The sequence below is a fragment of the Anomalospiza imberbis genome, chromosome Z (assembly GCF_031753505.1).
Source record: "Anomalospiza imberbis isolate Cuckoo-Finch-1a 21T00152 chromosome Z, ASM3175350v1, whole genome shotgun sequence".
In the NCBI taxonomy this organism is placed as follows: Eukaryota; Metazoa; Chordata; class Aves; order Passeriformes; family Viduidae; genus Anomalospiza; species Anomalospiza imberbis.
In genome coordinates, this window is record NC_089721.1 from 8,812,883 (window position 1) to 8,837,437 (window position 24,555).

Consider the following 24,555-nt stretch of genomic DNA (forward strand, 5'->3'; position numbering starts at 1 on the left):
ATGGCTCTTGCCGAGTGCCACATGCCAGATGATGAGTCACAGAGCAAGGGAGCACAGAAATGGGAGAAACTGGTTCGGTCGCTGTCCTGGCTCCTATATTAGCTGGTATAGATCTGCTGCTTGAGCTATTTCTGATGTCTTGTGTAACTCTAAATGCACAGAGCAGTTGGGGCTTCTTGTCTTCTGGCTGGGAGGCAGTACCTGCCTCACGCTGCTTGTGTCATCATCAGCAATACACACACTACACCCATTGCTTAAGTTTTGTTTGTGCTGCTAACCCCTGGCCCATGCAGCTCCTTTCTACCAGTAGCACAAGGGCTGTCACGTGCTGTGGTTTCCATTTGGAACATATCATAATCCTATGTAGTTCTGGGATGTAATGATACATTAATCATGGGCTTAGTCAGGCTGTCCTGGAAACCACTGGAAAAAGCCCTGGCCAAGGCAGGGCTTTGTGGAAAGAAAAGGGAAGTGGTCTTTTCAGGAATCACTGCACAGCACCACAAGAGGAATCAGCCTGAGCACAGGCAGAAGTTTAGGAAGTATTTAGTCTTTCTATTTTTCTTCAGCTCCCTTTAAATGTAATGTGCTGGAATATTCACCCTGGGAGCATGCAGACCACCCTGACAATGCTCCTGATCCCCTGAGGCGGAGAAGGAGAGCAGGAGGTTTAGGATGAGTCAAACAATTAGCATTTCCTTTTACGCCTTTTTTTCCCCATTAAATTCACTGGATGATTTAATAAAGCATTTAATGAAGGTGTGAATTTGATAGAGATGTATTAGATGGCAAGAAAGAAACAGGTGTCCAAACAAATACCACTAACTAGACTCATCCTGCAACAACTTACATGCTTCCTCACCTCCTCCCTCTCATTCCCATGGTTCAGACCTATCGCCAGGCCACTCACCCTGAAACACTTACCCTCTTCTCTGATGCTGCTCCCTGAATGCCTTCCAGTTTTCTGGAATTTTCCTAATAAATTTTTGTTTAAAACCATCCGGTACTTTCTGGCAGAGCTGGGGCAAGGATGAACTGCAGTATTGGTGCTGGATACAGTGAGAGATCCCCCATGCTGATCCTCCTACTGAGATCCCCCACGCTGTCTGAAGGGTGGTTTTCAGTTTGGATCAATCTCCCAGCTCTTTTGCCTGGAAGTAGACGTACAGGGAGTAAACAGAAAATATATCTCCCCATGGAGCAAAGAGGAGATGTCTGTATTGTGCCTTTGTCTGCAAAATCACACAAACCGTTGCTTTTTGCAGCATTTCTGCTGGTGTTTGTTTTGTAGGGCTGTGAGGTTTCTTCAGGCATGTTAATGCAAATGCACTGTAGGAGTCAGGGGTTCACATGGAACAACCCTCAAAGAACAAGCAGCTCGAATACAAAAGAGTTTTTTCTGCTTCTTTCTCTTAGCTTTTAACCCTGTTTTTGCATATTTCACCCTTGAATGACATGAGTAATTTTGGTCTGTCTGAGGAAGGTAATGATGGCAGTGAAACCATAGCCATACAGAAGGAATCAGCAATAACCCTCACAGTTAAAGGTTTCCTTTGGACACTCAATTTCATGGATGAAGTGATGGAGGTTTGTAGAAATAATAATCTGTTCAGAAAAGCCATCCTCCAAAAACCCAGCATTGCCTCCAGCTGACAGTTCTGATGATGTTGCGCATGCTTCCTCATCCTCTGTGCTCTATGTGCAGTCTTTTTACATTAAAATCACATTTATGTCTCAAACCTCTGCCTGCCTCCTCCAATGCATTACATTTTATGAGGAAGCCTGTGTTACTGCGAGCTGAGCCCTGTCACCCCATGTGTGTGCAGGGGACAGTGCTGAGCAGAGCGGGCTATTAAGGGTTCAGCTCTAGAACTCCAAAATCGTGGCTGGAGCCATAACAAATATCAGTGTATACCTGGAGGTGTGCAGCCACCACACATAACTCGTCAGCCCTTGGAGGCAATTGCAGCCAGGTCTGGTGGCTTCTGCATCTTCTCAGCAGTGTTGCAGAGGCAGGAGTTGGTACCCAAGGCCAAGGAGCCATGAAACTGCACCAACCACCTTTGAATTAGCAGTGTCCTCAGTCTTAGGGGTGTGACAGGAGAGGGATTTGAGAGCCCCTGTGTGGTGGTCAGTGAGGACTTAAAAGGCATGGAGTGTAGAGCCCAAAGGATTCTGCATGCTCCTGTTACCTGCAGCATGCTGCCTCCTCTCTAAAGCTCAGATATGACCTGATAGGTGGCTCTCAAATCCCTCTCAGCTCAGCACTCACCTGCTTTTTACCTAGAGCTTTGCTGCAGCTAAGGAGTTTTTGTTGTGTGTATTTATTTCCATGGGGGTACAATCATTCATGAGCAAATGGAGGTGTCTCACAAAAAGCTGTTTTTCCTGCTCTGTATTATGCTGTTTGGAATGAAGCATCCACAATGTGGCCCTCACATTCTCCGGGTAAACCTTAGCACCTCAAGGAAGAGCTCCCGGAATAAACAACCCATATCTGCCATGCTGCAGCAGATGGTTTCAGTATGGAGAAGGCAAGAATTCTGACATTTGAAAATAAAATGGCTGATGTACAGACCTGTCTAGAGTTGTGGTGCTCCCTGCATGCCTACCTGCCTTGCACTGCTATTACACCCTGTTCTAGGCAGGAATCGGTGCTGGATGCTGTGTTTGCTCTTGCGTGGGTAGCATTGAGCAGGATTCAGGACAACAATAAGAAGAATGAACTGATTTGGCAAAAAATGTTCAGGTATGAACTGTCTATCTACATCTCTAAATTTCCTGTTACAAAAGGGAAGTGATGGCTTTATGAAGAACTGATCAAAACCAGCAAAATCTGAAACTGGTCTGCTTGCTGCATTTTATTCCCCAATGTCAATCCCAGCATAGCAGACCCCGAGGAGGAAGAGGAAGGACACTTCTACAGTCTTCCAGAATAAGGGTCAGCTAATGGTGCAGCCAGGGAGGATGCTCTGGTGTTGGGAACTGAACAATCCTTGTGCTGGCAGTGCTGTTGCCAACCTCCCTGCACGCCTAAGTCCAGAGAAAGCCAGGAGAGGTTGCAAGGGAGAGAAAAGGAGTAGCTACAGCACAAAATGTCATGCCCATCGCTAGAGAAGGCATCAGAATGTCTCCTGGCAGGAGCTGTGTGCATGTCACCTGTGATCATGCACCTCAGAGCCTGATGCTGGGAGTAGGTCATGGGTGCAGGCAGGATGGGCATCTGTCTGCCGCAGGGTCTCTAGTGGCCAGTGAATCACAGCCCACCCGGGAGCCTCTGCTGCTGCTGGAGCCAGAGCCTCATGTTGCAGCCAGAGCACTGGAGAGACAGATGGGAAATGGCTGGATGTCAGCTCTGACATTTTGCCGTCAAATGTCAAAGTGTGTCTGTGCAAGCCTGTCCTCCCACAGCAGCTTCTGTGCTGACGTGAATTCTGTGCTGCTCAGCAGGGCTTGACAGCAGATGGGTGCTGGTGCGGGGAGCCTGCTCCAAGCAGCCATTTCCCAGAGGCAGCAAAGACCTGGTGCTTCAGCAGTGAAGTGCGCTGCCATCATGGTCTGTATCTTCAAAATTATGCTTTTCAAGTGGTTGCATTGAGGCAGCACTTGAAATATAGCAAAGCCTGGTGGAGAGATGTGATCTGAGCATTACAATCAGATACAAGAGCAGTAACAAAGGTTTGGTGGGCTACATGAGTAGATAGGCACTGGAAGACCAGTTTTTTAGCCAAAATGTTTGTGAGGTAGGAGCAGGAAGACAGGATAAGCTTCTGCTGAGTTCAATAGAAATAAACTCAGATAAACTCAGAGCTTCTGCTATGCCATCTGTGGTGCACAGGGTTCAAATTGGGCAGGAACACCCCTTCAGCAAGTGTGTGTGTGTGCTCTCAGGGTCAGGAGCTGCTGTTATCCACAGTGGCTCTTGAGCAATGGGATCTTAGGAATCCTTGATGAAGAAAATCTGCCCCCCAGGATCTGGGCTGAGTAGAAATCAGCCTCTGTGGCTGCAGCTGTGGGAAAGGAGACAAAGGCTTGTAAGACAGAGAAGACACTGAAAGGGGTGTAAAGGCTGATAGAGGTTTTAGGGAGACTACAGGTGATGGGAAGTTTAGGGTTGCACAATTAGTAGTTCAGTTGGACGTCCACCACCTGGTCCAAGTGGTCCACCTGGTCCAAGTGGTCTTCTTTTCCTCAGAGCCTAAACCTGGATGAAACATACAGGGAGAAGCAGACATTTAGGTGAGTGTCCTGGCCATGTAAGTCTCTAGTAGCATCTACCAGAAGGCCTGTCTGTTCTCTGACACTGGTGTTAGCATTAACTTCAGCATTGTTGGATGTTTACTGCAAACATTAGCTCTGTGTCCACCTTTGTATTTTATTTCCTGCTAGCATCATCCCGTGTCTGTGAAAAGCACTACAGTGCGTGGGAGGAAAGTACTTCTTTTGATCATTTTTATCATCTTCTAATTGCCATTCTTACATCTTGAGGCTGAAAGAAGTGAAGTCCCTGATGTTTCTGTGTAGCTGTCTCATTGCTTATACTCTTGTTCTAACTTCATTTAACCCACATTTCTCACTTTGCCTCCTGTGCTCCCATGTGCCTTTGCAGATCTGCTCCAAATCCATTATCACCCCACAGTAACAAATGCTGAGGTAAGGTAGGCAAAAGCCACTGTGAGTACCACTTTCTGGAGTGTGAAGGTCAGTGGTGGGGGCTCTGGAGTCCAGAACAGGATCCCAGGATGTAATTTTCAGGATGAAGTGATGACTGGGGATGCTTGGATGAGTTATGGGATGTGTAATGCTGACCAAGGGTGCTTGGGCCAAGGTTTTCAGAACAAGTGTCTGATCTGTGAGAGCATTAGGTCATTTTTTAATCTCTCAGACTCATCCTGGATCACTGCTGTCTTTTGTGGTTTTTCCCGATCCTTGCTGCCTTAGCTGCCTGCTCAAGCACTTGTCTGTGTTGGATTATCTGATCTGTAGAAGGGAAGGCAAGAGGAAAACCCCCTCGAGATTTGTGCTGGAGGTGCTTGTAGGCTGGACCTTGGGGTTAGGTGAGGAGGAAGAACTGGGTTTGTCCTTTGCTCTCCCATGTCAAACAAAGACTGGTGAGCATCTACAAGAAAGATCAAGATCAAGTCTCTACAAGAGAGACTTTTGACGCAAGCAGAGAGTGATGGGACAAGAGGGAAAAGCTTTAAACTGAAAGATGGCATGTTTAGATTAGATATTAGGAAGAAATTCTTTACTGTGAGGGTGGAGAGGCACTGGAATGGATTACTCAGAGAATTTGCCCCATCGCTGGGAGTGCTCAAGTCCAGATTGGATGGGGCTTTGAGCAACCTGGTCCTACGGAAGTTGTCCCTGCCCATGGCAGGAGGGTTGGAACAAGATATTCGTTAAGGTCCCTTCAGCCCAAACCATTTTGTTATTTCTCTGGCTCTGTAAGAACCTACTATTTACTGAATACAGGGAGAGTGGGGCTCTTAGTGCCCTGCCTGTGCAGTGCCCTGCCTGTATGGCTCCTGGCACTGTGGCAGTCACACTGTTGTGAAGTTCAGCAGGTAATAAGCAGGTAAATGACACAGATAATGTGGCAGAGAGATATGATCCCCTTCCAGAACACAGTAGGGACCATTTTGAGCTGAGGTTTCACCATCAGCCAAAGGTCAGCAAAATTCAGTGTGCTGTATGGAACCTATTTGACCAATGCCAGTGGCTCCCCATGGTCCCACTGAAGCCATCCACTCCTTTTCACTGGAGAGATCTTTGTGTACATAAGTATTTGCATACTTTGGCATGGTACCCTGGCACCATTAAAATGTCTCAGGACCTCATGGGGTCTCCTGGATTTTGGAGAGGAATGACTGTTGCTGCTTTTAGGTTCCAGTCTGCTCCTGCTTTCCAATCTCTTCCTAGACATGTTTGTGTGTCTGTTGCAAGACATTGCCATGTTTGGTTCTTGAAGGAGACTTCAATGTATCTAAAAGGAGGCAAAGATGTTCAATCCAGTGTAAGACAGACTGCTCTCACCAGAGTGCAGTGCTTTACTTCAGACCCTGTGCTGTTTTCCTGTGAGCACACAGTGCCATCTGCAGTGAGGTCTTTGTTTGGCCCAAATCATGTACAGCCCTTTGGCCTCTTGACTGAAATCAGTTACTCTCTTCAGATAACTTTGAGAGGGGTCAGGTGAAATCACAAGTCTTGTCCCAGGAGCCTGCATGGAGGGTGATGTGTTTGTTTTACTTTTTGATGGTTTGTTTCCCAGAAGAAGGACCTCATGCTTAGGGACTTGTGCTGACAAGGAACCAGTCTATTTGATCCTTGTCAACACATGTAATCTTCAGTCAAATCAAGGATGCTTTAAATAGTCACTGCCTTTCCTGAGAGGTGACTTTCTTTGTGATTTTGTCTCTCTGTAGGTATCTGAATTTCCTCATGAGAAGTGTCCCTCCTGCCTCTCATGTGCAGCCCTACCTGTTCATGGGTGGTACCAGATTCACTGATGCCCTGAAGAGTATTCCTCACCATGGATAGTCCACCCAAACTGACTGGTGAGACGCTGATTGTCCATCACATTCCCCTGGTGCATTGCCAGGTCCCCGATAGACAGTGCTGCTCCATGAGCAAAAGGACCAACCCCTTCTGCCAGCCAGAGCTCAGCATTACACGGACCTCTGCCCTTCCAGACAGAGACCTCTCGCAGACTGACTCCTTGGTGTACAGCAGCTTTCTCCAGACCTCTGAAACCTCAGCAGAGGCCTCGGATCACAAAGAAAGAAAAGCAAGGGATCTGATTGTCCCTAGTGTCAGTAAGCGACACAACCCTTTCCTGCTGAGTGAGGGTGAAGACCTCAGTATTTTTGGGGATGACTTGGGTCAAAAATCTTTCCACCTTCACAACTCACTCGTCGATGGCAAGCCTCCCTTCAATCTGCAGGATCTGGCCTTGCCCCCTTTCCACCTCCACGACTCCAACCACATTGTGAAATCCTGGAACATGGCCAGCCGGTCTGGTGTGGTGGACGGGCAAGAGGACAAACTCAGCAGTGACGACATCCAGAAGAGGAACAATGCGAACAGGTGCCATCAGGCCTCGGAACGCATGGAGCTGGATGAATGCAGCTGCCATCGTGGCAGCTCCTCCAACTTCTCCTTCGACAGTGGTGACCAGGAGTGGAACCAGAACATGGGTGAACCGCTGAGGAATCAGGATGCCCTGCACAGGACATGCAGTTGTTCCAGCTCAGAGATCCAGCACTGTCGCTGCTACAGTTCATCAAGTCAGTCTGAAGTGATTGACCAACAGATGGGCTACATCAGTGACTCTTCTTGCAACAGTTCTGATGGGGTCCTGGTGAACTTCAGTGCTCTCTACAACAAAATGAATGGTCAGCCTCAATCCAATCTGAATTCAGCTAACCTGTCCTGTGACTCTTCCTTCTGCAGCCACTCAGACACAGGAGCTTTTTACCTGGATTTACACTCATCACCCACTGAATCCAAGATGTCTTGTGAGTCGCATAACCCAGAAAGTTCGGGGAAGGTGTGTGGGTGTCAACACTCCTCCTCACCTGTCCTTGATGCTAACTGCAACTCCTACCATCTCCACTGTGAGCCTTGCACATCAGAGAGCTCAGACCTCACTGCCTGCTTCCAGAGCCAAGCACGACTTGTTGTGGCTACTCAGAATTACTATAAGTTAGTCACGTGTGACTTGTCTTCCCAGTCATCCCCCAGCCCTGCAGGATCTTCCATAACTAGCTGCTCAGAAGACCAGACCAAGGGTAGCCCAGCCCAGGCCACAGAATACTATCTGTTCAGAAGGCCCGACCCGAGACGAGAAGGAAATGTAGAGTGCAGTGAAGAGGAGCCAAAGGGAGAATCCAGTCAAAACATGATTGAGGGTCAGGTCTATGTCAATGTGTCACCACCGAACCTCAACACAAGCCGGCAGCGCTCCAGGAGCTATGATCAGAACCTGGACAGGAGTCCTGGCAGCAGGCTGGGCTCCTTGGAGCGCATGGTGAGCTGTCCAGTCAAGCTGAGTGAAAGTCCACCAATACCCATTCAGAGCTCTCCCCCCAAGAGGGTGACATCATTTGCTGAACTGGCTAAAGGACGGAAAAAGAACGGCACCTCCCCACCACACCGCTCCAGTGGTGATTCTTCCCTGGAGTTCTCTCCTATTCCTGAGACTCAGCGGGATTGCCCAACCTTCCTTGAAGAAAGAGCTCGGCGCAGCCAGAGTCTTCCACCCATGCCTTTCATCCATGGCCTGAACCGGAGCTGCGAGGGCTTCTGTTTGAATCATGCTTTTGGGGACAGCCAGGCTTTGTGTTCCACCAAAGACTCCATCTCCAGTGAGAAGGTCCCCAGTGGGCATGGGGCAGGTGAGCAAGCCTCTCTCTCCCTGCTGACGGAGGCAGATGCCAGCTTCTCGGGTGGCTCTGCCAATGGCCACGGACAAAAAGATGTTAGAGCCCGAGCAGACGGTAAGGAGCCAAACTAGGCAGAAGGGACAAGTAAAAAGGAAGGCAGCTTGTTGGGATATGAGGGGAGCAGCAAGGAAACCTGCATGGTGATAAGAGACCAGTGTCGGGGCAGTTTGGTTCCTGGTCTGCCAGTCCCTGGGACAAAGCCTTGCTGTGCTTTGTCACAAAAATCTTTCAGTCTTTTATCAGGGCAAGTGTCTTGTCCTTGTATTTCTAAAGCCTCCTGAGGTTTCTATCATACCTCTCATGTTAGCAAGGACATGGCATTAATAATGTGAGAGTCCTTGCAGCTTGAAGGGTTGTATCCCTTCCAGGGTATTTACTGTGCTTGTCCATGAGAATCACCTGCCCTTAGCTCCTAAGACAGAGGTGTTAAAATGTTCAGCAGGGTCATAGTCACAGCCTTTCTTTTTTGGAGTTATGTGGGGCAGAGGTGGAAGGGGAAGAAGCATAGCCAGCAGTCTCCTTTCCATGCAGGTCCAGGAAGCTCACACAGTTTCTGCTAGAACTTAACAGTGTGAGTCCCGCAGAGTCTAATCTCTGTGTCTCTGCTGGAATATCCTGGTCATGTCCCCCACAGTGCTGTGCATTGCACCAAAGGTTCCCAGCGGGAGCTGTCACAGTTACCTCTGTGGGGAAGCCTGTAATATGTGAGTTGTATTCCACCTTGATATTGCCGTCACTTGTTCTCATGAGGAAGCTGTGTAACGTTCCCTTTGGAAGTACGGCCATTTCTCCAGCACTGTGGGAGACCTCTGTCTCTGCACTAGGCAGGTATTATACCTGCCTCACAGGTAAAAGCCTTTCTAAAATGCCTCTAACCAGACCACTGCAGTAAATAGCCCCTACTATGTCAAAAAATTGTTGCGCCTTAACAGACTGTCTCCACTTAATGTTCTGAAAATTTCTGGCAGGAGGTAAGAACATGTGGTTTATTGCCATGGCAGGGGTGGGAGGGATTTTGCCCTTTTAGTTAAGGTTTTTAGTTATTGTCCTGTTTGTTTATTGAGCCTTGAATGTGTGCTTGGTGTGGGATGGCAGTGAAGGCAGGTCTCTGCTGGGAGAGGACAGCATGGCAACAGCCCTCTTAGCTTCAGAGGGAGGGCTTGGAAGGAGCAGGCCCTGCTCAGGGAGGAGGGAGCAGACAGGAGCTTTCATTGTAATATATCCCAGTAGTTGCTGCCCACCACCCTGGTGGGGTCCCTCCTTCTGCGCTGTGACAGCAAGGCAGGCATAAGGGCTGTGAAGGAAGCTCCTGCCTGCAGCTGGAGATGGAGGTGTATCTGCTGTGCTCCAGCCCAGAGCAGCATGCAAGCCTAGAGGCTCTGAGAGGGGCTAGAGGGAAAGCTCCCTGCTAAAAGCTAGCTACAGGGAGAAAGGTCTGGAATGCTCCACAGGCAGCGGGTACACCAGGGCTGATCAGTCAGCCCCACATATGCACCCAGTGCTGTGTGTGTTTTGCACTGAATGCACAGTGTGTCACACTTCAGATGTGTCCCTCAGGATATTTATGGCTCCATCAGGAGCTGAAGGCATGTAGATCAGCCCACTACACTCCCTCAGGACATCCTAACACAGCATTTGCTGGAGCAGACTGGCACTTTCCAGTGTTGGAGGTGGAATGTTGGGAATGTCCTGTTTAGGTCTGGTAGAGGCATGAGGAATGAAGGAAGCTCTGTGTTCCAAAGTGGGGGCAGTTTCAGGGAAAAGAAGAGGGAGGGAGAAAGGGAAACAGGCAGCCTTTGCAACAGCACCAATATAGTGTAATTCAGGATGCAGAGCTGTAGTGCTATTGCATGTAATGGTTGTGTTGGGCTGTGCAAGTCCACAGGGCATGTGGGAGCGGACAGTCCTTTGGGATGAGAAATCTGACTCTACTACGAAGTATTGGGCCTTGACTTTCTGGTACTGCTTAGGCAGAGGCAGCTCAAGGGCAGGCACCTGATCTCATGGCTTTGTGCTGTCCAGGGAGCAAGAGATTGGGAAAGGATGTGAAGCTGGTGACCCTACCAGGACAGACAAGGTCCTGGTGCAGTGCTGTGCTCTTCCAAACAGCTGGAAACTGCATTTGGGGCCACATATCTTTTATCTTGCCGGCTCTTGATGTCTGTAACCAGTTCAGACTTGAACCACTCTGTAACTGGCCTCTAGCTCTTCATCCTGCAACAGAGAGCACATTGCCTTTTGCCTGTATTCTGCTTGGCTGAGGATAATTGTTGCTCTGCCCATTCCTCACACTTTCTTCCCCTTTCTCTCCCTGAAGGTGGTGGCACAGACAGCAAGCCTGTGGTACGCTACAGCAAGGACCAGCGTCCCACAACTCTGCCCATCCAGCCCTTTGTTTTTCAGCACCATTTCAGCAAGCCACCCAAGGCACGTGCCCTGCACAGCCATTTTGCCTCCAGCCTTTCCCAGCTCTACAGTTTGTCCAGCAACCGGCCTGCCAGCCAGCAGATCTCCAGTTCCCAGTCCTCAGCCTTGGCCACCTCAGCAGAGCAGGTGGCGGTGGCGGGGAGCCAGGCCCATGGCACGCTCGTGACCCAGCGCTCAGCAGACGGAGCTGCCTCGCGCGGTGATGGGGGCATCAAGAAGCCTGGCCCCGAAACAACCCGTCCATCCCCCCTGGGCAGTTACTCCCCCGTGCGATGCAACGTGCCTTTCTTCCAAAGCGTGGACTCCTCTGCCTCACCCACTGCAGAGAGAGCTGAAGACAGCCAGCCCCCCAGAAGCAGGTCCTGCCCCATTTCTGCTAACCTCCTTCCCACAAGGTCATCTCCTGCTGTCACTGCCATGCAGCCCTCCAAAGCCACCAAAGCTGACACCCTGAGGCAAAAGGAGAACCCCAAGCTGATTTCCAAGAAGGAGGCCCCCCTGGAACCAAGCCCACCACTCTCCGAATACCGACTCCACAGTGGGTCCCTCCCGCCCCTCTCAGTGGGTGCCATGTCCATGAGCAGAGTAGGAGGCCATGCAGATTCACACTGGAGAAGTGGCAGTGAGACCAGCAGCTCTGGTCCCCTAAGCAGCATGGGAATACGGCCTGTCAATGGTAGGTACCCATCTTCCAGGACCTGCTAGTCTGGAGCATCTGCAGCTCTCTGTAGCTATGTCTGCTCCTTATAGTGCCACCATTTCCTATAGCCACAGACCGGGATAAAATTGCATCTGGATGCTGCAGGAAGACCTGCAATAAGAGCATGTCCTTCCTGTCCCAACTCTTATACTGTGTCTCCAGAGAGGGCAGTGTGGGCTGCTGATCTTATAGCACCCCATGCCAGGTGCCTGCACCCCAAACCTGCTGCCTCTGTGCTTGCAGCCACAAGGGCACCCAAGCTCCTGTCCTGCTTTGCCAGGCAGTGGCATCCAACTGTCTCCATGTACTTGTGCTAATGTCCTGAAATGCTGCTGGACCTCTGAGTAATGTGCTGTCTCTCTTTCTCTGTCCTCCATCTTTCTCTTACTCTCCCTTCCCATTTCCCTTCCACATCCTCCTGTGTGCTCTCGTCATCCTGTCTGGTGCTCACTGCCCGCGGCATCCCAGCGAACCACCTCTCCCCCCAAGCGCTGAAGTGGCGGGAGTACAGGCGGAGGAACCCCCTGGGTCTGGACCGCGTTTCAGGGCTGCCCAGCTTAGCGGGCAGCCTGGACAGGAGGCAGCAAGAGCCTCGGCTGAACCAGGGCAACCCCATCTTTGAGCTCCCTGGCGCTCTCAGCACCAGCCATTTCCACTGCAAGCTGAACGGTGCGCACCACCTTTCTGCTGGGGGATCTTGGGGGGTGACCTTGGAACTCAGCCTCAGTTTCCTTGAGGCTCGAGTTAAGCTTGGATTCATCACTGCTTTGCCTGCTCAGAGCAGGAGGGATGATACAGCTGTTCACAGTGGGGCTGAAGGGTTCAAGAGGAAGGTGAAAATTGCTTCACTGGTTCAAATCTCTGTGGAGCCTTCCTTCTCCATGAGGTGAGAGCAGTCAAGTCCAGCTCTGAGCTGGGTTGAAGGGCAAAGTGAATGGCCCAAGAGCCTGCTTAGGCATCAATAAATGCTCCTGGACTCAGTTTGTGTCACACAGGAGTTGGGGCCCTTGGAGATCTCAGATCTGTGCCTCATGGTGCCTGACCATCCTGTGCCCCAGCCCTGACAATGTGCTGGGTGCTGAGCTGTAGATTTCATGAGGCAGCTGAAAACACTAAAGACCCTCATAGGACTCTGTCTTCTCCAGGCTTTGCCCTTAAGGTCTTCCCTCTCTGCCAAAACCTGTGCAGGAAGGGCTGAGAGGGGCAGGCTGCTTTTGACTGAACCTCTGACACTCCTGTAGGGAGAGCAGTGTGGTCTGTCTGTGGGAGGAAGAGCATTCTACAGGCTAGCCTCAAGCCATGGAGGGGATTCCTCAAAGCCTTACACCTCACTCCGTCAACCGAAATTTTCTCTATGTTTCTTCAAGGGAAAATGCACAGCACAGAGTCAAACAGATGCAAGTCAAGCACACGGGAGAACTCCTATGTGTCACCCCTTGAAAACAGAGGCTATCCCAGAGAACAGGCAGCAAACATGCAGGTTGTTGTCTGTGGATGCCTGTGTGTGACAAGTAATGATTTTCTCTCTGCTGACTTCTGACCCTGCTTGCAGCAGCACGAGGAGTCTGGTGCAGCAAGGTTTCCCTTAGCCCTAGCCCATGAGAGTGAACCTCCCACAGCATCTTCCAGAGCCTGTGGGCCCCCAGTCAAGCTGGAAGTGGTATTGGGTAGGACATGGGGATCAGTTGTACAGGCACACATTGCAAACCACTGCTGGGGTAGCAACAAGCCTGTAGCCTCGCTGTCCCAGCAGAGGACAGGTGGCATGAAAACTGCTTTGGTGTGCAGGATTGGGGCTGATCCTTGTCCCCTCTGTGTTATCCCTGCAGGACAGTCTATGAGGCAACTCCAGCTTACCTACAATGACTTTTTCCCTGACTACTTCTCGCTAGCGGAGAAACCTCCTGCTGAGTTCTGCCTCTCCCCAGATGGCAACACAGAATCCATCTCCATCGACTTGCTGCAGAAGAAGGGTGAGTCCATACATCTTCTCTGGTGGACCATGTAATGTGCCATGGAGTGTGTTTGATCTTCTTCTCCCAGGAAATATGATTAGAAAGGATCTTATAGGAATGGGAAGAGAGAGCAGACAGGCACGGGAGTGTGACCCTAAGGCAGGGCATGCTGCCACCCCAGACTCTGTGTACAACGGTAGACCTGTGTGTATCTGTGTGATGTTGCAGATGTGCTAACCTGAGATTTTGTAATTTAGGTTAAAAGTCTGTTCAGTCCTACATAAGTAGTATAAAATTTTATTAATTGTATAAAAAGATGGGAGAAAAGAGTCCAGAGCAGGACAAGATATGGCTGTGGTGGGATCCATGCTAGAGGCAGGGCTGGCAGGACTTGACAGCTGATTCGTTATCATTTTAGAGGCAAGGAATGTGCAGAAAGGTTCCCATGCCTTTACCAACTATATGCTCATAATTACCAGGTGGCAGCCTTCCCTTCTGTTTCAGTTCTGTTCTCACATTATCCTGGTGCAGGTAACAGATTACACACCACTGGCTTGTTACTGAAAATCATGACAATATGCAAGGCTTCTGCCCTGCCACCCTGTGGCATCAAGGCAGAAAAAGACACATTGCCTCAGATCCCACCTCTGTTGCCTCAGGGCTTGGAGTGTGAAGGTGATGGTCCCTGTCCCTTGGGAATATTGACAGATTGTCCTTCTGGCAGGCTGATAGGTGAGTGCTGGAACCAGCAGGGAGACTTTTGGTGAGGATTTAGGAGACTCTCTGCATGTTTTTTTGGGAGAGAGGGCTTGTGTGTAGTCATAGGCTTGCAGTGCCCCTGGCTGATTACTTCCAGGAGTGTTTTGCCAGAGTCCGTCCCAGCAGCCCCTCAGGCAGCTCTTTGACCTGTTGTTTTCCTCTAGGTCTGGTGAAGGCCATCAACACTGCTGTTGACCTGATTGTGGCTCACTTTGGAACCAGCAGGGATCCAGGGGTGAAGGTATGTCTTGCATCCAACTCCATTCTGAGTGGCACAGAGAGTACAGAGCAAGATTGCCTCTCCGTTCTCTTCCAGTCAAAAACTACAGATTATCTAACGAAGGCAGGAGTACCAAGAACAAATCAAACAAAGGTGAAGGCACACCGTGCAGCAGATAGTAAATCTGTGGCAATTCCTGCCGCATGATGCAGTAAGTACATGTATTTAAAGGAAGATCAGAAAAACACAAGGAAATTATGTTTATTAAACATACAGGAATAATGTCTAGCTTAGGCTCTGAGTTGGAAGTAGTTGTAGGCTGTGGAAGTATAAAGGGCAAGTATTATGTATGTTTGTTCTGGTTTAACTCCTTCTTTTTGTACTTACTATGGTTCTTTATAAGAAGAAACACCAGGCCAGCTCCCCTTCTGGTTCGATGCAGCACACCAGGTCTTTTTTCTCACACAGTGGAGAGATGTGTCTCCCTCCTCCACGTGTCCCATGACTCTGGTCTGGCACTGGTGCCAGGGTACAGTGCAGAGTTCCCCATCCCTTAGCATCTCACATTTTAAAGTGAGATATCATATAATTTTAATAATGATAAAAAAGTGCATCAGACTTCACTCATCTGGGGCAGTTGGTCAGTGGCATGGTAGCTCTTACCATGAATACATTAGAGTATTTAGAGTACATCTAAGGGGCTGGTGGTCTTAGGCCTGTGCTCTCTTCATTTCCCATTTCTGGAATAACACAGAAGTGCATCTAGGTTGCCCTGGGGCTGGCTGTCTTTGGCCTGTGCTCCCTCATCCCTCATTTCTGGAATAACACAGAAGCAGAACAACTTTGCTTGTGTTGGTACCAGGCCTCGTTTGCAGTCCTGTGACACCCAGCACATTTGTGGTGCCTCCTCTCAGTGCTAAATGTTTGGCTTCAGTCAGGAGACTCTGGGCAGCAATGTGACACTATTTGGACATGACAGTTTCCCTGGCATGCCATCCCCAAGGATAAACCTGACTGGGACAGATTCCAAAACCATTCAATCTTATCTCAGAGGCCAGTGTAATTTTGTCCTAATTATGGCTGTTGCTGATGCAGAGATTGCTGTGCAACATAACTGGAGCTGTTGAGATTCCCATGGCTTTTTAGGGCTTCACAGTGAATTTCCAATACTTGCAGTGTAGGTTTGGGGAATAATTGCAACATTCTCCCATTACTTTGCTTATCAGAAAATGCTGTGGTTTTAACCTCAGGTTTCTTTATACATCAGTGTGCCAGGGGCTGAGCATTCACCTGTCAAAAGGCAGCATCCATCCCTGCTGCTGCTGTGCTCAGTGGATCTGACAGGATTATTCCTGAGCCAAGTTCAGTTTCAGTTCAGGGCTTTCATGAACCTGTGCCAACTGGTCAGTATAATTCCAGCTCAGCTGGTAAAATCTGTGCCCTGAACATCATTGCCTGACCCATTTGGATGGACCCCTTAGCAGCTCAAAGACTGTTACCAGCAGAATGTGCCCTGCTCTGCTGGTGCTGGGCTCTTACATGCTTCCTCTTCAACTCAGTCTGAGCTCTGGCCATCCATTTTGCCCTCATCTATTTATTTATAGTAATCCCTAGGAGTTAGAGCTTGACATGTCACTGAGTTAAGTGTTCCAAAACCTCTCAGCGTGGCAGTTCTATATGGCATGGTGCTTCCTGCTCCAAAATCAGCTTCAAGAAAATCTGCAGCAGCAGGAATATCCCCAGCTCTTTTCTTCCTCCAGCAGGAGAGCCTCGTTATCCCTATTGGAAGAACCAGGCATCCTTTCTAATTGGGATGTCCTCTTCCCAATCTAGGATATTCTTTTTTCAAGTTATTACAACTTCCCAGCCTGCAGAAGAGCTTGCAGAGAGCAATCCAGAACTGGTGTATGAAGCATCGGGAGTGAAAGCAAAGACCTTGCATGTTCAAGGAGCTGCTGAGCCTGATGTTGCTTGCTAGGTGTCTGTAGTGGGGCTGAACTGTTTCAAGGTACACATCCATGTGTACCTTGAAAACGGTTAGCAGCACTCTCACTGTTGCCTGTTGTCCACTAGGCCAAACTTGGGAACAGCTCTGTGAGCCCCAATGTGGGGCATCTCATCCTGAAATACCTGTGCCCAGCTGTCCGGGACATTCTGAGTGATGGGCTCAAGGCTTACGTCCTGGACATGATCATTGGCCAGAGGAGGAACATCCCCTGGAGCGTGGTGGAGGCATCCACCCAGCTAGGTATGGATGTTGGGCAGTAATGCCTGTGGTAGTTGTGGTTGGGAGGTGCTGGGGAAGGTTGGCTCTAAGGATGGGAGTGCAACACACCCATTTTCCTGCATGAAACAGGTGCACATGTGCCATTTCTTGCAAGAAGGGTGACACACTGCACTAATCTTCCCAAATACTTATTGTAATTTCCCCTGAAATTTGCAAATTCTCCCATAACAGGACAAACCAATTAAAAAAGGGAGAAAAAAAACCCCGCAAAATTAATTCCACATTGGTTTCTGTATCATACTGGGAAGTCTCATAGCCTGATTATGGCAAATCTTCAGCTCAGCAGTTATCTCTATGATTGCAGACACCCCAAATTATAAGCACATACTGCAATATTCTCTTTACATGCTGATTTTGAGCCAGTGGCTGTGATTGTCACTGAAGTGTGGGAGGCAGGTCCTTGTGGTAATGAAACTCTTCCAGAGTTTTGGAGTGGTGGTTGGGGATGGATCACAGCCCATCGCCCATCTCCCATCTCCCATCTCCACAGCCCATAGTCAAGTGTTGTTATGGCCTGAGCTTGCACTGGCATGGTGGAGAGGCAGTGCACACACAGACATGGACATCCAGACATCAGACTTGCCTTGATGCTCCATCCTGTGGTGCAGTTTTGGCTTTGCTCACCACAGCTAATCTCAGCAATTTGCTTCTCTCCACAGGGCCCTCTACAAAGTTGCTGCACAGCCTCTACAGCAAGATCAGCCAGTACACAGAGCTCACCAACCACACCATGCGGTTCAACGCGTTCATCTTCGGCCTCCTCAAGTAAGAAGGACCCGTGGGGTGGCTGCACGTCCCTGTCCAGGGCTGGCAGCAGCTGTTGGTCCCTGACTTCAGGCAGGCACAGTTGACCATGAAAAGAACTTAAGAATCTGGGAAGCCACTTCCCAGAAGCAGGCAAGGGAATGAAGAAGCTGTAAGCCTCAGAGAATTCCTTCCGGGTCAGGAGTGAGGATGAGTGGCTGTAGCTAACTAAAGAACAGGGTCAGTCTGTTTTAGCCCCAAAACATTAGATGAGAAAACTCTTTCTGTCCAACTTCATATGAGGTTAGACATAATATATGCCTGAATTACTCTTGGAAATTCCTCTTTAAAGCACTCTTTCCTGGAGCTGCAGTGGATCCCAAAGCTTGAGGCTCTGAAGGAGAAATTGCTGTGGTCCTGGACTCCAGACTGGCCCTTCTAGTTTGGATAAGGAGTGTGTTTAACAGAGGAAGGCAGTGATATGTTTTTCTATGTGAAGGGATAAGCACTGCTAGGATGGTGTTTCCCTAGTCCTCTCTGGTGGTCAGCAAGAGCTCTGGCAGTGGCAACAGAGTTCCCAAGATCTCCAGATGCTGTACAACTCCTCCAGGCAGGAGCAAGCTCTGCCCTGCTCTCCCCACACAGGGTGACCCAGCTCTCTCCCACTGGCACAGGATACTGGCATATTTTGGGCTGAGCCATCAGCACTGGTCTTAGTTTTGTAGATAATTTGCCTCTTCCACAGCAGCCTCTTCTCAGCAGAACAAAGCTCTAATCAAGGACATAGGAACAAAATAGTGAAGAATCTTGCTGCAAACATGGTTGTTCGTGGTTACAGTTGCACATGTAAAGCTGTGTAGATGTTCAGTGACAGGCTGGGTGTCCGTGATCAGGGCATGCTGATGGGACCGAGCCACTGTCCTTTCCCTGAGGTTCACAAGTTCATGCATTGTAAATGCCCCTTTCCAGCCACACTTCTTGTGGCAGAACAGTGAGGATGAATGGGGTTAATAGATTTTTACTGTTTCTTTCTCACCCTGCTAATTTTCCATTCCTGCAGTATCCGGTCCTTGGAGTTCTGGTTCAACCACCTTTACAACCATGAAGGTAAGAACCTGAAGGCTGTGGGCTGCAGTGGGAACCAAACTCTGCACACAAATGGAGCATGGGATGGAAATGTGTTTCTCTTGTTGCTCTCTCAGCTTGGGCTGCTCTTCTCTGTCCTGAGGTGAAGGACTAAGCTATATAGAGTCTCAATGTACCAGGGAAATTCTAGGTGGAAGTCCAAGCATCATGCAGCTCCTTCCACCTGAACCTGGACTTCCATTCTCCTCCCCACCTGCAGCTAGTACCCAAGGCTTTCGGTGCAGATCCCTCAATATATCTGCAGGAGATTTGATCTATGCCTCCCCAAATTTCTGAGGGAAATTGTGTTTCTATGTTCCCTGCCCAGAGAGTTTTGTATGCCTGGAGATGTGCACACTTACTTGAAGAGTGCATGGAAAATAGGAAGAAATGGAAAGGAAAACATGACATACAAAATGCAGATTCTACTGGACGTATCTGTTTATAGCAGAATAGAATAGAATAGAATAGAATAGAATAGAATATGGTCTGTGTTTATCCTGGCTTTCTAAAGCAGAAGAGAGCCATCTATTAGACCATCATTAAGACCTGGAAGTATGAGCAAAAGCTGGGGCTGTCAGGGCATTCCCATCTTTCTTCCATGGCATTTGGTGGCAGAGGTCATCTGGGCTGATAGTCTGCTAGGCAAGTCCTGGCTGCAGGTACAACTGGAAAGCTCTGTCTGGGCCAGTTTGCTGAGAGGTCACAGAGCATCTGGTGCTCCCTGACCCAGGCCTGAGCCTCACACTGTGACCAAAAACTGGTGTCCATCTCCTTTCGTCATAGCTTCAGTGGCTTCATGGTGGCTTGGCAATGGTGGCAAGAGCGTCTCCTGTAATTAATGTCTTTTTTCCCACAGACATCATCCTGGCACACTACCAACCAGTGGGCTTCTTGTGCCTGTCTCACAGTGTGTGCCAACCTCTTTTTGAGGAGCTCCTGCTCCTACTCCAGCCTCTCTCCCTGCTGCCCTTCAACCTAGACCTCCTCTTTGAGCACCACCTGATGCAGATGGGCAAAGAGCAGCAGCAGCAAAAGGAGCTGCTGCGTGTGAAGCAGGACCTGCTGCTTTCCGTGCACTCCACCCTGCAGCTGATGCGGACCCGGGGCAGCAGTGAGGATCCTGATGGCTGCAGCACCGCCCCTGAAACATGCCAAGGGGGTGCCAGAGATGGTGACATCTCACCAGGGCACAGCCCACAGCAAGCTGTTAGTGAGAAGAGGGTCAAGGGAGTGGGGGCCTCCTGCGGAGAAGGTGACAGGGAGGAAGAGCAGAGCAAGATGCGAGAGAGCACATGGGAGAGGAAGAAGGACAAGCAGGCAGGCTGGTGGTACCAGCTCATGCAGACATCTCAGATTTACATCGAGAGCTCAGGCGAAGGCTCAAAGTTCATCCGCTCTGAGAAGAAGAAAGCATCTTTGAATCCTGCACCCAGGTCAGTGGAGACCCACAAGGCACCACCTCCCCGAGAAGGCGTGGTGGAGGGTGCAGAAGCTTGTCCCATTGCTGAGGGCACCTTGGAGGAGAGGCCCAAGGTGGCCAGCAAGCCAAGTCCTGAAGCCATGGAAGAGCCCTTGGAAAAGCCCCAGCAGGTAGTGGTTGGCGAAGAGGTGAAGGAACGGAGCTGGCCCTTCTGGATGGGCAGCCCCCCAGACTCTGTGCTTACAGAGCTAAAGCGCAGCAAGGAGAAGGAGGCTCAGCAAAGAGTGGGAGCAGCAGCAGCCCCCCAAGAGGACAGCAGCACCAGTGCATCAGAGGGCAGCCAACCCATCAAGTGGGGACATTTGTTTGGGTCCAGGAAGGTACAAAAAGAGCCCAGACAACCAAACAGGTAAGGGCAGGGGTGGTTTGGGGCTTAGAAGGACTGGTTAACCTGGAGTATGGCAGTACAGGTGGAAGTCAGGCCATGAGCTGGCCACTGGGCTACAGCATGGTGGTACATCAAGGGTCTGTAACCCTGTTCAGCCCTGCCAGCCTGCCTTAATTCCTCCCATACCCTTGCTCAGTCCATCTCATAGGCTTTCCTCTTCCGCCTGAGCTCTGTCACTGTCTTGGCATCTAAACCCTGCTACATGGCCCCATTATCACCCCATCCCTCCCAAAAACACATGCTGAGAACATAAAGCCATCCCTGTTGCTTACAACAGGTGTGGGGGAAGGGTGATGTTTCCTCCAGTAGCTGAGACCCCTGTGCACTGTCTCTCCCTCTATACACCCTTACTGCTCCTGAAAATGACCACTGGAAATGTCCTTCCCAGTCCAGGTTGTGGTGTTACATCTGAGCCCACCCTGCCTGGAGACCTGGGGCACTGCCTAAGCAGTGCACTTCATGAGTGAAGCCAAACCTGTAAGGCGTGACCTTGCCATGAGCACGCCTGCTCTGTTTCCCCGGGTGCACTTTCCTGCCACTGACTGCTTCTGTCTCCTGCTTCCAGGTTGCCCTCTGGTTGGCTGAGCTTGGACAAATCCGTGTTCCAGCTGGTGGCCCAGACAGTTGGGGCTAGCATGTGGCGTGAAGCAGCCCCGGAGCCAGATCCTCCCCATCCAGAACCACCTGAGGCACCTGCTGTGGCACGACCAGCCCAGGGAATATCTCCTCATCCTACCTGGTGAGTGACACCAAGTGGGCAATTCTGCTGGAATGTGTTAGGTTAAGGGGTGGCATGGCCCTACCTGATGCAGTTTTCCTGGCCCCCTTTATAGTCATGGACCAGAGAATGATTTGGGGCAGTGATGCAGCTTGTGCATCCATCCACCACAGCTCTGCAATCTGCAGGTGATGGGGAGCTGGAGGGGCAGCTGGGAGCCTGGCTGGGGAGGGAAGTAGGGCGTGTTTTCCTCTCTCCCCTGGGCCTGTGGTGGTCCCTGGGTGGGGTGAGTGTCCTGAGGTGAGCTAACCCTCCTTTCTTTCTGCTTGCAGTGAGGTGAAAGCTCTTTGCCATCACATTGCCACTGAGTCAGGACAACTGAGCTTCAACAAAGGGGATATTCTGCACGTCATCTCCAAGGTGGATGGTGACTGGCTGCAGTGCAGCCTTGGCTCCGAGAAGGGACTGGTGCCCATCATGTACGTCACCCACCCTGAGGACGAGGACTATTGACATGTTTAGCAGGCCAAGCACAGTTCCCTGGGCTGCTGAGGCTCCTCTGAGGTAGCCTACCCTGCCAGAGGAACAAACACAGCTTCTTGCTAGTTTCTTACCTTTCCTGCCATTACAGAATACAGTAACCGTAGGTGGTTCCTTCTTGCTCCTCCTTGTGCAGCTGCCAAAGGCCAGCTTAGCCCCCCGGGGTCTTCTGAGAGCTGCACCTTGTATTGCCAGGCATCGCCATGCATGCAGCCACACCAGGGACCGCCTGACCCCCCCCTCCACCCCACACTGTCTGCAGCACCCACAGGCCATGGACTTGTACACTACAGGAACCCAGGCAGTCCCTGCCAGGGCAGCACTGCCCTGCTGCCCAGCTGTTGGATGCTGGAAGGTGCAGGATGCTGGCCGTCCCTTCCCTGGGGGTGGCAGTGCAGTCTGCAGCCTCCAGCATCCCTGGTATCCTCAGCTGAAGGGGTGGGAGCACCCTGCATTGTCAGGGTCCCTGCAAGGCTGGGCTAATGGGTTGTGTTTATTGGGGCACTGCAAGGTAGGCTCCCTCACTCTAGAGCATCCCTGTCCTAGTGTGGTTGTACCAGGACAAGTGGCCTGGCAGTGCCTCATTGCAGGGCTGGGGCTGTGCGTGGCAACAGCCAGGGGAGGGGGACAGGGTATGTGTGTGAGTGTGGAGCAAAGGGGTCTGTGGGGTTGTGAAGAAGGCACGGGGTTGTTCAGTATTATGTAGGTCCAGGATGGGTAGTGCCACCCTGTGAAGAGATGGGTGCTTTGGGGGGAGGCCCTGTGCCCTCCACACTGAGCAGGGAACCGGTGCTTGGGAAGCCCTGGGATGCTCAGTGGAGGGCGCTGGAGGGGAGGGAATGAGGGCAGGGTCCCTGTCTGGGCTAGGTATTTGGGGGCAGTGCTCTCAGCAAGTAGATTGGGGGTGCTCCTAGAGGGAGCTGGGGAGCCTGGGGAGGGAGGGGTGGTGCTCCCTCTGGCACAGGTTTTCTGGTCTTGCTGAGCAGTGCCGTGGGGTGGGGGGGATAAGTGTTGTGCACAAACACAAGGGGATACTGGAGGTCCTGGGGTCCTTGGTAGAGGCAATGCCAGTCAACCCCTTCCTTGCCATGTTCATGCCGCCTGCTGTAGTGGGGATCTTCACCTGCCTGTCAGGTGGGGAACAGTGTTAATGAAAGGCCATGACAGTATTTGGTGCCATGGCCAGCTTGACGCTGTTCACAGCATCGTGCCTGGGCTGGCTTTACCATGGCAAGGGGCCCTGGTCTTGCTAGGTTACCTCCTGCTTGTACATGGCTTAGCGGATGTTGCACCATATTTAATTTGTATTTCCCTGTTAGAATGAGGTGTCTCGCCTTTATTTATTTCTTTATTTATGATGCATATTAATAAAAAAGGTGCTGATTGAGTTCCCTGCTACCCAGACTTAATAATTTCAGTGCATCCCTGTGAAGGGTCTGTGGGTTACCAGTGCTGGGACATTGCACTGCAGGCTTCCTCCTGCGTTCACCACAGCCTACACCAGACTTTCAGGAGGACATAGGTTGCCCCCAGCAGTCAGACCTGTCAGTTCAGGCTGGAGGGGTGGGAGGGTGGGCACTACAGATGATGATACGTCTTGGGGAGGCAGCACTGTTTGGGGTTCCTTGTGCATTGCTTGCAGCCACCCAAGCAGGTTTCAGACAGGAGATCACACCATCTCAGCCTGGAATCTGCTTCTCCTGGGTCATGGGAAGGTGAAGGTAAAGGAGAGGTTGTGGGCTGGGACCCACAGTCTGGGACAACCTAGCCATAAGTTTCAGTGGCTGTGGGTCACTCACAAGGAAGGACTCCAGAGATTCTAAACTTAGACTCAAAATAAACATCGGGCCTCCAAATCCACTATGAACCCCAAGAGCCACTTCTTCTCTTTACCACTCAGCAGCTCAAAAGGAGAAAGGAAGAACTCTGCTTGTGACTTCAGCCTTCACTGCAAGAACACCGCTCTGGAGTTTGTTGCATCCACGTGGACAAATGATGTGCACATGTGAAGTGCATCAAAACTGCTGAAAAAAATCCACATTAAAAAAATCCACAGCATAAACCCCTGCTCTGGCTGGGGGCAGCACAGAGCAGGCAGGGCCGGTACATGACCTGCTTTGATTAAGCTCTCAGTGGGGGCAATGGTCAGGGCTGTTTACAAGTTCCATGGAGCAAGGCTGCTGTCCCTGCATGTACTGGCTGGCCCAAAGGAGGAAGGGGACCATGTGCTGGCAAACAGCCCCCCCAGAGTGCTGAGTCAGGCCTGGGGCAGGAAAGGGGATTTCCAGCTGGCTGCAGTGTGGGCACTGACCCTGAGCAGCTCCCTGGGTACTTGGGATAGCCTTGGATGCAGGGGAGGCACAGAGGGGTGGTTACGGTGTCAGAGGCTGGATTTGGGATTGCTGCTATGGAACTTGCAGCTTCTGAGGTCTTCTTTGGGGTCATCTGGCTAAAGTCAAGCAGATCCAGGCTGGTGGCTCTCAGATAGCCTGTGGCAACAAGGAACTGGCCACAGGACACAAAGCCCATGAATCCTTCAAGGCTGAAAATACACAGCAATGTGTATGGGACATTGGGACAGTATGGGTCAGTACTGGAGCTGTGACCGAGTGGCCCTGCTGGTGGCCTGGTCCTGGAGGGTCAGCTGTAGGATCCTGATGGGAACATGGGCCTATGAGCTCTGTCAGGGTCATGCTAAGCAGGAAAAAGAGACACTGAGTGTCCATAGATACTCATCATGGGGGCTCCTGCTCTCTGGGAACACT

The 24,555-nt window shown here is 50.7% G+C and overlaps 1 protein-coding gene across 6 annotated transcripts in view; it reads left to right on the forward strand.

Annotated features, from left to right (window-relative positions):
* Positions 1–22,339, forward strand: part of RUSC2 (RUN and SH3 domain containing 2) — a 57,292-nt gene extending 34,953 nt beyond the window's left edge. For 4 of the 6 annotated variants that reach the window (XM_068176451.1, XM_068176450.1, XM_068176452.1 and 1 more), the window contains 11 exons: positions 6,426–8,498; positions 10,762–11,547; positions 12,040–12,240; positions 13,401–13,544; positions 14,450–14,526; positions 16,579–16,753; positions 17,452–17,557; positions 18,597–18,643; positions 19,521–20,493; positions 21,098–21,271; positions 21,583–22,339. In XM_068176451.1, the coding sequence (XP_068032552.1) occupies positions 6,533–8,498; positions 10,762–11,547; positions 12,040–12,240; positions 13,401–13,544; positions 14,450–14,526; positions 16,579–16,753; positions 17,452–17,557; positions 18,597–18,643; positions 19,521–20,493; positions 21,098–21,271; positions 21,583–21,763 (4,830 nt within the window). In that variant the 5' untranslated portion in view covers positions 6,426–6,532 and the 3' untranslated portion in view covers positions 21,764–22,339. The remainder of the gene's footprint in view (positions 1–6,425; positions 8,499–10,761; positions 11,548–12,039; positions 12,241–13,400; positions 13,545–14,449; positions 14,527–16,578; positions 16,754–17,451; positions 17,558–18,596; positions 18,644–19,520; positions 20,494–21,097; positions 21,272–21,582) is intronic. The other 2 variants (XM_068176453.1, XM_068176454.1) reach the window with 2 other exon arrangements.
* Positions 22,340–24,555: the final 2,216 nt, after the last annotated feature.